Below are 12949 nucleotides of genomic sequence, written 5' to 3' on the forward strand. Positions count from 1 at the left end.
TCCAGGTTGGTATAGTCCTGAGAAGGACTGTGTTTGTTGTTGTTGACTGACGTTTTGACAACCTTAGCGGTAGTCATCTTCAGAGTCAAATGAGGAGTAAACGTCAGGTTAGCTTACTTCATTGTATTGCGTGTACAGGAAATGTTAGGGTGTCAATTGTGTATTGTCATTGTGTATTAGTGTGAAACGTTTCTGTAATGATATGAAAATGAAAAAGACATTAACAACATAGCATTGCATGCATAATTAGAAGATATGACACATGTCAGATTAAGTGATATTCTGTAAAATTAAAATACTTCGATCAGACAACGGTGGTGAGTACACTTGTTAGATGTTTGAAAAATATCTAAGGGATATGGGAATTCAGCATCAGTTTAGTGTTCCAAGAACGCCACAGCAGAACAGAGTTTCTGAAAGAATGAACAAAACCATTCAAGAAGCTGCACGATCTATGCTGAACAATGCAAAACTACCAAAGAAATTCTGGGCTGAAGCAGTTCATACTGCAGTCATCTTAAGAAATCGAAGTCCTACTGTATCCGTGAACGGAGTTACACCTTACGAATGTTTCCATTCTAAGAAACCTGATGTTTCGCATCTGAGAATTTTTGGTTGCACAGCTTACATGCACGTTCCTAAGGAAACGAAAGAAGAAATGGGACTCCAAAACCAAGAAATGCACATTTGTTGGGTACAACCTCACAAGTAAAGGTTATCGACTCTACGACGCTTCAACTGGTAAAACTCACATATCAAGAGACGTGTTATTTGACGAAAGCTCATTTAATCGACGAAATAAATCTACCATAGTCAAAAGTGGATATATTAAAGATACCGTGACCGTAAAACTGAATGATGAACTATTAGAAGACAATGAAGAACACGAAGTCAATGAAGAAATGGAAGATAGTTCCAACAACAGTATGATAGATGAACAACAACAACCACGACGATCAGCACGAATACACAAATCTCCTGATAGACATGGTGTGGTGATCATAGGTAATTGGTGGCAGAACAATGTCGCTAGCATTGATGATGAATCTATCCGTCACGATGAACCACTCAATATTAATGAAGCTTTTGATAGTCCAGATAAGGCGAAATGGAAGCAAGCAATGGACAGTGAATATTCTTCCCACACGAAGAAAAATACTTGGACATTGGTTGACTTACCTGAAGATCGTAAAGCTATAGATTCTCGATGGATATTCAAAGTAAAGTACAAAGCAGACGGCTCAATTGAACGGTATAAAGATCGGTTAGTTGCCAAAGGAGACTTACAAGAATATGGCTTGGATTATGAAGAAACATTTTCTCCAGTAGCGAAATATACATCAATTCGCTCTCTCTTGGCAATTGCTAATCAGTTAGATTTGGACGTACACCAAATGGATGTGTCAACGGTGAACTTAAAGAGGAAATATATATGAAGCAACCTGAAGGATATGAGAAAAAGGGACAAGAACAGAAGGTCTGTAAATTAAACAAAAGCATAGACGGCTTGAAGCAATCTTCGAGATGCTGGTTTGATAGCATTGATCAGTTCATAAAGAAATCCGGTTACGTTCAATCCAATTCTGATCCGTGTCTGTACATTAAACGAAAGGGAGATAATATAATGCTTTTAGCGTTATACGTCGATGATTTGATTCTTGCAAGTAACAAGAAAATTCTAGAAGGAGAAAGGTATTTTGAAGAAACGCTTTGAAATGAAAGATCTAGGTGAAATTCATTTCTGTCTGGGGATTCAAATTCAACGAGAAAGGAAAAGAAACAGATGCGACTTCATCAATCAAAGTATTTGACGAATTTATTGAAGAGATTTAGAATGCAAGACTGCAAACCTGTTGCAACTTCCGTTGAGCTAGGAACCAAGTTGTTGAATAATGAAAGAGAGCCAATGAACATAACGAAATATTAAGAATTAATTGGTGCTTTAACGTATGCAGTTACAGCGACAAGACCAGACCTGGCACAAGCACTTTCAACAGTTAATCAATTCTGTGCTAACCCTAGCCAAGACCTTGAATGCTGCCAAACGTATTTTACGTTACATTAAAGGTACGATGAACTACGGCATTTGCTTTGATGGACATAAAGAATTTGAAGTCAAATTAAGTGGATTTGTTGATGCTGATTGGGATGTGATCCAAATAATCGAAAATCACATACAGGATACCTATTCATGATTTGTGGTAGATTGGTAAGTTGGGCAAGCAAAAAGTAAAGTATTTTAGCTCTGTAATCTACTGAAGCTGAGAATGTTGCAGCATCACAAGCATGTCAAGAAGCAACATGGTTAAGAGGCTTACTACATCATTTAAACTTCACTCAAAAGGACCAACTATCATAACAGAGGATAATCAAGGAGCAATAAGTTTGTCAAAAAATCAGAAATACCATCCAAGAACGAAACACATTGACATAAAATATCATTTTATTCGCGACAAAGTACTGAAGAAAGAAATTGCACTTGAGTATTGTACGTCACAACAAATGGTTGCTGATATGTTAACGAAACCATTAGGAAAAACTGTATTTCAACGAATGAGATCTAACATGGGAGTAACAAACATTTAAAGGAATAGTGATCAGTTTATGTTTTTCGAAAGGGAGTGTTAAGATATGAACATCAAACGAAAAGACATAAACAACATAGCATTGCATGCATAATTAAGTAGATATGACACATGTCAGATTAAGTGATATTCTTAACTTGTAATTGTACTATCGTTGTTCACTGATACTTAACTTGTTATTTGTTCCATAATAAAATCATAAATATTTCACGTACAATATGAATGTTATTGCCGAATCACGAATAATTTAACATTTTTTAGTTGTGATGTGTGATTTAGTTGTGATGTTTTTATTTGTAATGTGTGTGTCAATTGTGTATTGTCATTGTGAATTAGTGTGAAGTGTAATGTTTTTAGTTGATCGTTTGTTTGTATTGTGAATAAGTCGTATTTAAGGTGCCGGTAATTGCTGTGATCTGTTCAGGGAGGTTTGTTCCAAGTTGGTATACCAACTTTCTAATGTAAGCCGTTGTTTATAGTCAGTACTGTAAGTAATGCATTTTGCCGAGTCAATGTCAATGTTGTGCTTTGTGATTTGGTGATGTTCGGCAATGTGATTAGTTTTGCCTTGTTTCTTTGTAGCTCGTTTGTGTTCAGTAAGTGTTATGTTTAAGTTCCTGCCAGTTTCCCCGAAGTAGGAGGCGTGGCAGTCGGAGTAGTTTATTTTTTAAACTGCACCTTGTCGTTCGTTGGGTTGTTCTTTGTCCTTTATGTTCGTTAGTACTTGTCGTAACGTTGTGATTGGTTTATGTGCGACACGTATGTTGTATGGTCGTAAGATACGCGAGATAGTCTCAGACGTACCTTTGATGTAACGTATCGTTGCTGTTGTCACCGAGTTGTTCGTTTCTTTGGGTTTGTTGGGTTTGTAAGTGATGCGTTTGATGAAGTCAGAGTTATAGTTGATTTTTGTCAAAAACACGTTTGAAATAGTTGTTTTCGTTGTGTAGAGCGTTCAGTGTATCACATATGATTTGTGCACGTCTTGTTAATGTTCTGATTGTGGTGGCTTTGTGTGATGTAAGGTTGTAAAATGATTGGTCTAAGTCGGTCAGTGTGTTTTGGTTTGCGATAAACTGTTGTTGGTAGTTTTTGACTGTTCTGTTTTACCAAACAGTCGAGAAAGGAAGAGTTCCGTTTTCTTCGACACTTTGGTAAATTGTATGTGGCTGTTCTGTTTGTTCATGTGAGTGTGAAAGTCATCAATCTCGTCCGCATGTAGTGCTGTGATTGTGTCATCTACGTAGCGAAACCAAAAAGGTAGTGCATGTTTGTAAGTCGTGAGCGCCCGTTCCTCTATAGATTGCATTACAATTTCAGCAACTACAACAGAAACGGGTGAGCCCATTGCTGTTCCATGTAATTGTTTGTAGTGAGTACCTTTGTACTGGAAGTAAGTCGAGGAGAGGCAGAGCTCCAGTAGCTCCATAATGTCTTCTGTCGGTAATGGCAGTACGTCTGTAGTGTTTGTATTGAGGGTTTTTGTACAAGTAAGTGCCAGATTAAGTGGAATACTGGTGAACAGTGATTTCACATCAAAAGACACTAGTATATAGTTGTCCGGTATTTGTATAGTGCTCAGTTTTTTAATGAATGTTTCAGTGGATTGTATATTGTGTTTTGATCTGCTTGTAAGTGGTTGCAGTATGTCAGTCAAGTACGTTGAGAGTTCGTAAGTAGGCGAACCACAGAATGATACAATTGTTCGCATGGGTATTTGTGGTTTGTGAAGTTTTGGTAGTCCGTATAGTCTGGGTGGTCGTAGCACTGAACATCTAAGTCGATAGCAAATACGGTCGGATATAATGCTAGATTTTCTCATAGAGAAGATCTTGCTGTTAAGTTTGCGTAATAGTGATGAAGTTGGGTCTCGTTTGAGTTGTTCGCACGTTTGTCTGTCGTTAACATGGGTGTCCATTTTGTCGAAGTAATCATTCCTGTCCATGACCACAGTCACGTGTCCTTTGTCTGCTGGTAAAATGACGATGTTGTTGTCGTGTTTTTAGTCGTTTGAGTGCTTCTTGCTCGTCCTTTGTCAAGTTGTTGTCACGTATAGAGGACGATTGTAAAGCGGAGGCTACCCTGCTTCTGATTCGTCTTTGGTTGTCTCTGACAAGTCTCTTTGATACGCTAGGACAGCCTCGACACTTGATACTATCGTCTCAGTCGGGATTCGTCTAGGTGTTATGGAATGTTTTAGTCCGTCAGATAGTAGTCGTGTTTCAGTTACCACGGACGTACTGCCATTACCGACAGAAGGCATTATGGAGCTACTGGAGCTCCATAATGATGTTTCTAGCAAGTCTTACACAAAACAAGACTAATATGATCAAAATCCTCAATGGGACCAACAATTATTAGAGAACGGTTTAATTAGAAAACAGCACTACAACTGTTTGCTACTACAAAAGGCATCAAAATGAAGTGCAAAGCAACACAAATAAAATCAAAGAGTCTCACCACATTTAAAATTCCAATGCTTCCAAATATGTCATCAGCTGCTACAATTGTTATATCACAACTTGGATGAAATGCCATTGTCATTATTGATTTCGGAACATTTTGCAACAAACACACTTGATTACAAATACTAATTAAACTTTAACCAATTAACAATTGATATGAAAAAAGTAAAAAACTACACCACGGTTGATGGTTCATGATCAAAAACTTAGCACTTTATCTTGACTAGAATTTTAAAAATAATCGAAACACGTTTCAAAATTTGATTATAAAATTTTGAATCAAATAACAATTTTCTTTTACAATTTTTAATTGAAATTAAAAGACAATATTGAAAAGTGTTCTATTGATTCATCTGTAATTTCTTCGTTTCTTCGGCATCAATTTCTTCCTTCACTTAAAGCTTACGTCAGCGAAAAATATCCTCGTCTGTATCGATATTATAATGTAAATCTTTAATAAACTGTATCCTGCTGCGATTGTTGTCAACAAGAAAGACATCGCAGTAAGTAGAGTTTAAAAGATTTGGTTGATTTTCTCAATTCGAAAGGCATTTTATGTCTATTAGAAAGCGTCGATCCCACTTCTAGTTTCATTAAGTATCGTAGCCTCTTCAATGACTGCATGAACATAAATCGGTAGAATCATAATATCATATCCAGAAATCAGGTTGATCTCGTATGGTAAGATGATAACAATGTATGACAATCTACAAAAAGTTATGTACTTCGCTAAGTCCTGCGCATCTAAAATATTTTCAATTTGAGTTTAACATTGAGCAGTTGATCAAGAATGAATTCTGAAGGGATATTGAGTAGGAAAACCAAAATGACTTAACGAAGCTTCTCACAGAGGAATCTTACGAACCATCGAAAAACTTCATGATAAAATGGGTAGATTTTATGTCCACAATCGGATGGCAAGGCAAACCACGATGAAGAAATTGAACTTTGGTAAGAACATGCTTATTGTATAATTTGATAGTTTGATGGCTTAAAAACTTGCTACTTCCAACAGAATACTTCCGTCATAGGCATTATTAATACCCATGTTATATTCGTCCATTCACATTTGCCATAAGTGAAGTAGACTCGAGTTGAACTGTGTCCCACGAAGAGTGCTTTTTATTAACAATATTTTCACTATCTCTTCTCATCTAAACGATTAAAGCGCTTAGAATCCAATAGAAAATAACTTGATGGTTGATTAACAGCTTAGCATGCGCTGAACCTTTCTTATCCCATCAAATCCTTCCATCCACATGTAAAATGACGATTATTTCATCCCGTTTGAACACCATCCTATCCTTCCATCCACATGTAATAACACAATCGTTTCACCCGTTTCAACAGTGAAATAAGTGACGGAGAAGCGACAACGCAAACTAGGATATCAAGACCAGTCACTGGGATACGGATATTGCAAGAAATCCCTAAACGTTTCATAATTTTAGTTATGATTGCACTGGCTAATTTCAACATGTATTGCATAAGGATGTGTGTGAACGTGACCATTGTAGCAATGACGCACGGAGAAGATGACCATGCAGCATATCACAAATGTCACGTTCATAAAGAGACGAGGTAAGAAAAAAATGCAATGCTTGCTTTTATCACTTGCTACATATAGATGACAAACTGAAGTTTAGATTTAAACTTCAAATTCAACTTCTTGTTTCCTGCTGCAGTTTTTCATCACAGCTTTGGCAATTTTGATTTTCCTTCGGAAATGATATAGTATGTGGAGGCGGTATTGTACACTGGTAGTTGATACACAGCCAATTACGTTAGTCTGTGGCGGCGGTATTGTACGCTGGTAGTTGATACACAGCCAAGTACGTTAGTATGTGGCGGTGGTATTGTACGCTGGTAGTTGATACACAGCCAATTACGTTAGTCTGTGGCGGCGGTATTGTACGCTGGTAGTTGATACACAGCCAATTACGTTAGTATGTGGCGGCGGTATTGTACACTGGTAGTTGATACACAGCCAATTACGTTAGTATGTGGCGGCGGTATTGTACACTGGTAGTTGATACACAGCCAAGTACGTTAGTATGTGGCGGCGGTATTGTACACTGGTAGTTGATACACAGCCAAGTACGTTAGTATGTGGCGGCGGTATTGTACGCTGGTAGTTGATACACAGCCAAGTACGTTAGTATGTGACGGCGGTATTGTACACTGGTAGTTGATACACAGCCAAGTACGTTAGTATGTGGCGGCGGTATTGTACACTGGTAGTTGATACACAGCCAAGTACGTTAGCATGTGACGGCGGTATTGTACGCTGGTAGTTGATACACAGCCAAGTACGTTAGTATGTGGCGGCGGTATTGTACACTGGTAGTTGATACACAGCCAAGTACGTTAGTATGTGACGGCAGTATTGTACGCTGGTAGTTGATACACAGCCAAGTACGTTAGTATGTGACGGCGGTATTGTACACTGGTAGTTGATACACAGCCAAGTACGTTAGCATGTGACGGCGGTATTGTACGCTGGTAGTTGATACACAGCCAAGTACGTTAGTATGTGACGGCGGTATTGTACACTGGTAGTTGATACACAGCCAAGTACGTTAGTATGTGACGGCGGTATTGTACACTGGTAGTTGATACACAGCCAAGTACGTTAGTATGTGGCGGCGGTATTGTACACTGGTAGTTGATACACAGCCAAGTACGTTAGCATGTGACGGCGGTATTGTACGCTGGTAGTTGATACACAGCCAAGTACGTTAGTATGTGGCGGCGGTATTGTACACTGGTAGTTGATACACAGCCAAGTACGTTAGTATGTGACGGCGGTATTGTACGCTGGTAGTTGATACACAGCCAAGTACGTTAGTATGTGACGGCGGTATTGTACACTGGTAGTTGATACACAGCCAAGTACGTTAGCATGTGACGGCGGTATTGTACGCTGGTAGTTGATACACAGCCAAGTACGTTAGTATGTGACGGCGGTATTGTACACTGGTAGTTGATACACAGCCAATTACGTTAGTATGTGACGGCGGTATTGTACACTGGTAGTTGATACACAGCCGTACGTTAGTATGTGGCGGCGGTATTGTACGCTGGTAGTTGATACACAGCCAAGTACGTTAGTATGTGGCGGCGGTATTGTACGCTGGTAGTTGATACACAGCCAAGTACGTTAGTATGTGACGGCGGTATTGTACGCTGGTAGTTGATACACAGCCAAGTACGTTAGCATGTGACGGCGGTATTGTACACTGGTAGTTGATACACAGCCAAGTACGTTAGTATGTGACGGCGGTATTGTACGCTGGTAGTTGATACACAGCCAAGTACGTTAGTATGTGACGGCGGTATTGTACACTGGTAGTTGATACACAGCCAAGTACGTTAGTATGTGACGGCGGTATTGTACACTGGTAGTTGATACACAGCCAAGTACGTTAGTATGTGGCGGCGGTATTGTACGCTGGTAGTTGATACACAGCCAAGTACGTTAGTATGTGACGGCGGTATTGTACGCTGGTAGTTGATACACAGCCAAGTACGTTAGTATGTGGGGCGGTATTGTACGCTGGTAGTGGATAAACAGCCAATTACGTTTGTAATTCATCTAATAGTCTATGAAAGTCAGAAAATTTTACAAAGCATTACGGTAAAAACCACGGACTAATGTCCCATTTATCTCTTTAAGGAGCCAGAATAGATCTGCTGTGAGTAATTGGAGTTTTGTGCACAGATAAATACACGGAGGTGGGGGTTGGTTGTGTAGAATGGAATGATTTGCTTCAGATCTTAACATTGTGTGGTGGCGAACAATCTATTTGACCTCGTGACAATGTGCGGAATCAATCATATGTTGTAATAAGAAATTATTTTTGAAGTTTACTAAATTCATCTAATATTGCTTATGGCAGTACTCTAATGCCGCCAGCATGTATTAGCACCATGTAATAAAATGTCATATCAGATGCAATCAACTGGTAACAATGATAGACGTTTGCAGGTACAATTCTGGCGTCCCTTTACTGGAGCTATACTGCTCTTCAAATACCGGCAGGATTGCTTTGTACAAAGTATGGCAGTTCATTTCTACTTGGTATTGCAATTTTTGGCTCCTCGGTTCTTACGCTTTTCACACCACTGATCGTTAGGGCGAACGTCAGTGCCTTCATAGTACTACGGGTACTGGAAGGTGCATTCTTGGTAAGGTATAACTTTTCAGCTTTATGAAAGCTTATTTGATAGTGTGTAGCAAACTATAGAGATGAGATTTTAGTCGTTGAATATGCTATATATACCTTTAAATTGCGACGACTTTAGTCAGTTTTATTCCACAAAACAATTCAGCATGCACATGATAAGATAGTTTTATCTTAAGCAAAATTCCATTCAAGTTTTCATAGTAACTCACTAAATGCGTAGTTAATGCTAGGACATTTATGTGAAAGTGTGTGGATAGCCACGAGAATATCCGCTAAAATTTTTCGTCAATTGTTTGGCCTAAATGTACGACAATCATTAAGTCCAATCGCAAATTGCTCGATTAACCTGGTTTGTCTAACAATTTGGCTGCCCTCCTTGCTTGGTAAGCCCATGGTAGTAACAAGAAATTTTTTGCATGTTTGTTGACGTAGATTGTCCAGGTTAGTAGAGTCTCGAGAAGGAATGTTGATGTTGATGTTGACTGTGACAGCACTTGATGACTACCGCTAAGGTTTTTGAAACGTCAGTCAACACCAACAACAACAGTTCTTCTCAAGAGTCTACTAACCTGGACGATCTACGTGTACAAACATGTAACGATACTCCCGGGTTCAAACCATTCATTTTATCAAGAAAAATCTCCATATTTACATGAAGTCGTACATGATGTGATTGTTTTCCATAGGGTTTGGTGGCGAGTTCAGGCATTGATTTAATAAGCAAATGGTCACCTATTTACGAAAGGAGTATTTTCGTCACCGTTTCATATGCAGGTGATTGAATGATCGTAATTTATGATGTCATTTATGTTGTACATAAATGCTTTCGTAAGACACATATAAAGTACGTGCATCTGATGAATCAATATAATTTTCAATATTATATTAATTTGCAGCGCTAGCTGTTGAAATTGACGCGCAACGGAGCTTTAGCTACGTACTTTCGAAATTTGTGATTTCGTCAAAACATTTAAAGCGCTGTTTTATGAGTAGATTTTGATTTCTACAGCTTGCATAAACAAACGTCGTCAACAATTTAAAACTTACCCATGATCCTCTCATGCAGGTCTTCTGTGGGGAACAGTTTTGCGAACTCAATAAGTGGTCTTCTGGCCGGTAGTTCATACGGATGGCCGTCCGTTTTACTTCTTTGGTAAGTTTTCGTTCATCGCTTTTTCAAGGATCTAATGAAAATAAATCATTACGTCATAAATTTATAAAACAATTATCAGAGAATACTAGCATACAGAAGATAATCTTTTATTGCTTTCGTTCAAGTGCCTTAAAACGCCAGTCATACAGTGCAGAAAACAGGAAAATCCCCTTGCGTGGCAGATATTTCATTAGAATATTTTTTCAGCCATTTCGATGGAAGGGGGTAATTGCCTGTGTTTTCAACACTGACTGTTGAATCATGACGTATTTCGCAAAAACAAAAACAACTGAAGATAACAAAAGTGATGATTCCTTAGCAAACCAAGTTAAAAAGTTGCTCTAGCTGTTGCACCTAAACGAGAAAATATTTTTTCATTTTTTTCATTTGTTGAAGGAGCTCAAGGAGTCCTCTGGTATTTATGTTGGCTGTATCTGGGGGTGGAACAACCAGCCGATCATCCTACTATATCTCGGTCTGAGATACAAAAGATTGGAAAACACTGGACAACTAAAGTAAATATCTTAAAATGATTGAACAATATTACTTGAATTTAAATATTTGATTTATTTTCTTTATTTATTTATCATATTCTATTTCTTCATTCACTAGACAACATAAATTGACGTGAAACAATACAATACATGTAGTGGAACTAATTGGTTCCAAAGTATGACAGATCAAAAAGTACTATTTATTTGCAACACAACATATTTATTTTATTTTCTTTATTTATCATATTCTATTTGTTTATTCACTTGACAACGTAAAACAGTGTAAGTAGTGGAACTAATTGGTTCCAAAGTATGACAGATCAAAAAGAACTATTTATGTGTAACATAACAGTTCATCTGTGTGTATTTACAGTTGAAATTTCGTGAAATTCCATGGAGATATATGCTCACATCGATAAGAGTTTGGGCGATCATACTTCCCGTCTTTATGGATTGTTGGTGTTTCTACACATTTATGCTTTCACTTCCAAGCTATCTCAGTGATGTTCATAAACTAGATATAACAACGGTTCGTGGATTTTTTATGAAAATTGAATTCATTGAAAGCATGATGTTAATGCAAAATCATGATCATGTAGATGTTACGGTAGTTTATACATAGCGCCCTTTCAAAGGAACAAAAAGTTTATTGAGTTGGTACTAATGTGAGTAATGTATAGTTTTAAGCTATACATTACATAACCTATACATTATACAAGTTTTAACCATATAAAAGGAGAGAACAGCTAATCCACCAATCAGCCACCATCTGTATTATTGATCTCTATGTTCAGGCTGAATGTATAAATAAACAAAGAACTTTAACAAATGTACTTTAAACCACTTTTAACAAAGATGTATTAATGGAAATTTAAACTAGCAACGCTATTTGTAATGCTATGACTTAAAGGAATGCAACAACCCACATCTGTTTCACTGACAGTTGTCTAAACCAATAACAAAGGATTTCATATAAATGTTAGCTTTGCAAACATCAGTTACATCTCGAGCAAATTTAGGCTACCCACATGTATGCTCGTGTACCTATTTTTAAATTTCAATTAAGAGAATAATCTTCTATTATAACCTCAATGAATTTGTTTTGTCATAAGCTCAAATGGTTGGAAATAAGACCTATGCATGCAATAAATTGAACAAAAACAAGTTGTAAGATAAGATTAATGAGAAGAGTAAATGAAAACGATTTGAAAAACATCATGAACTTATATCATTGTTTTTTTTTTCTTATACAGATTGGTTTCACTAGTTCCATTCCTTATGTAGTAGCAGGACTACTCACACCTGCATGGGGATTTTTCATAGATATGTTGAGAAAACGAAAATATTTAAGCACAACAAATGCCAGAAAACTCTCTTATTTGTTTGGTAAGATTTATTTTACCACATGCTTTTTCATAAGTTTGCAATCATAATAATTAATATGACTCTCTTAAAAGTGTTGACTCTTGAGAGAAGTGGTTGAGGAACGAGAATAAAATGTTGCATAAACCATCATTATGAGAAGTAACTTTATTGCTTAATATTATACCAACATCATTTCTAAGCTTTATTTAAAATAAATTTTACTCACCCCCTTAGCAGTTGTACTAAAATGGACATGAAACTTCATGGTAACATAATGTTGATTTTAACTTTCTTCTGAAAAAGTTTGGAACATTCATTTGAACATTAGAATATTCCTACAAACTTTCAAGTGTTTTCTTTTTAGTTGCATGTTCAAAACTTACGGAAGATAATCTGATTAGTCAATATCTATATATGTTAGCCAATCAGATCATTTTCTGTAAGTTTGAAGATGCAAACTAACAAATAAACATTTGAATGTTCAAATGAATACTCAAAACTATTTTAGAGATACACAAGGTGAAATTGACAGTATCTATTCTCCAATATTGAATTTTCGTGGTTCTCTTCATACTTTAGGTGCTGGAATAGGTGGAGTCTTTATCTTTGCCATGGTTTATGCATCTAATGCCTCAACTGCTATTGTCATAGCAACCATAGCAATTACAGTATCAAACTTTAGCTAAGTGGTCCAGGAGCA

General features: G+C 37.3%; 1 protein-coding gene across 1 annotated transcript; it reads left to right on the forward strand.

Moving 5' to 3' along the window:
• The first annotated feature begins 5358 nt into the window (after positions 1-5358).
• Positions 5359-12935, forward strand: LOC124443510 (vesicular glutamate transporter 1-like). The gene is made up of 8 exons (XM_046993964.1): positions 5359-6001; positions 6401-6631; positions 9039-9238; positions 9924-10011; positions 10787-10905; positions 11258-11413; positions 12138-12270; positions 12829-12935. Exons 2-8 carry the CDS (start codon positions 6586-6588, stop codon positions 12933-12935), a joined length of 849 nt encoding a protein of 282 aa, XP_046849920.1. The 5' UTR covers positions 5359-6001; positions 6401-6585.
• The last annotated feature ends 14 nt before the right edge of the window (positions 12936-12949 follow it).

The sequence above is a fragment of the Xenia sp. Carnegie-2017 genome, unplaced genomic scaffold (assembly GCF_021976095.1).
Source record: "Xenia sp. Carnegie-2017 unplaced genomic scaffold, XeniaSp_v1 HiC_scaffold_21, whole genome shotgun sequence".
NCBI classification, from domain to species: Eukaryota; Metazoa; Cnidaria; class Anthozoa; order Malacalcyonacea; family Xeniidae; genus Xenia; species Xenia sp. Carnegie-2017.

Bases quoted from the DNA above. Each gene is read 5' to 3' on its own strand.
- LOC124443510 (XM_046993964.1), top strand. From the start codon at position 6,586: ATGACCATGCAGCATATCACAAATGTCACGTTCATAAAGAGACGAG. The intron at 9,239-9,923 runs GTAAGGTATAAC...TGTTTTCCATAG, and splicing joins TACTGGAAGGTGCATTCTTG to GGTTTGGTGGCGAGTTCAGG. The intron at 10,012-10,786 runs GTGATTGAATGA...CATTTGTTGAAG, and splicing joins CGTCACCGTTTCATATGCAG to GAGCTCAAGGAGTCCTCTGG.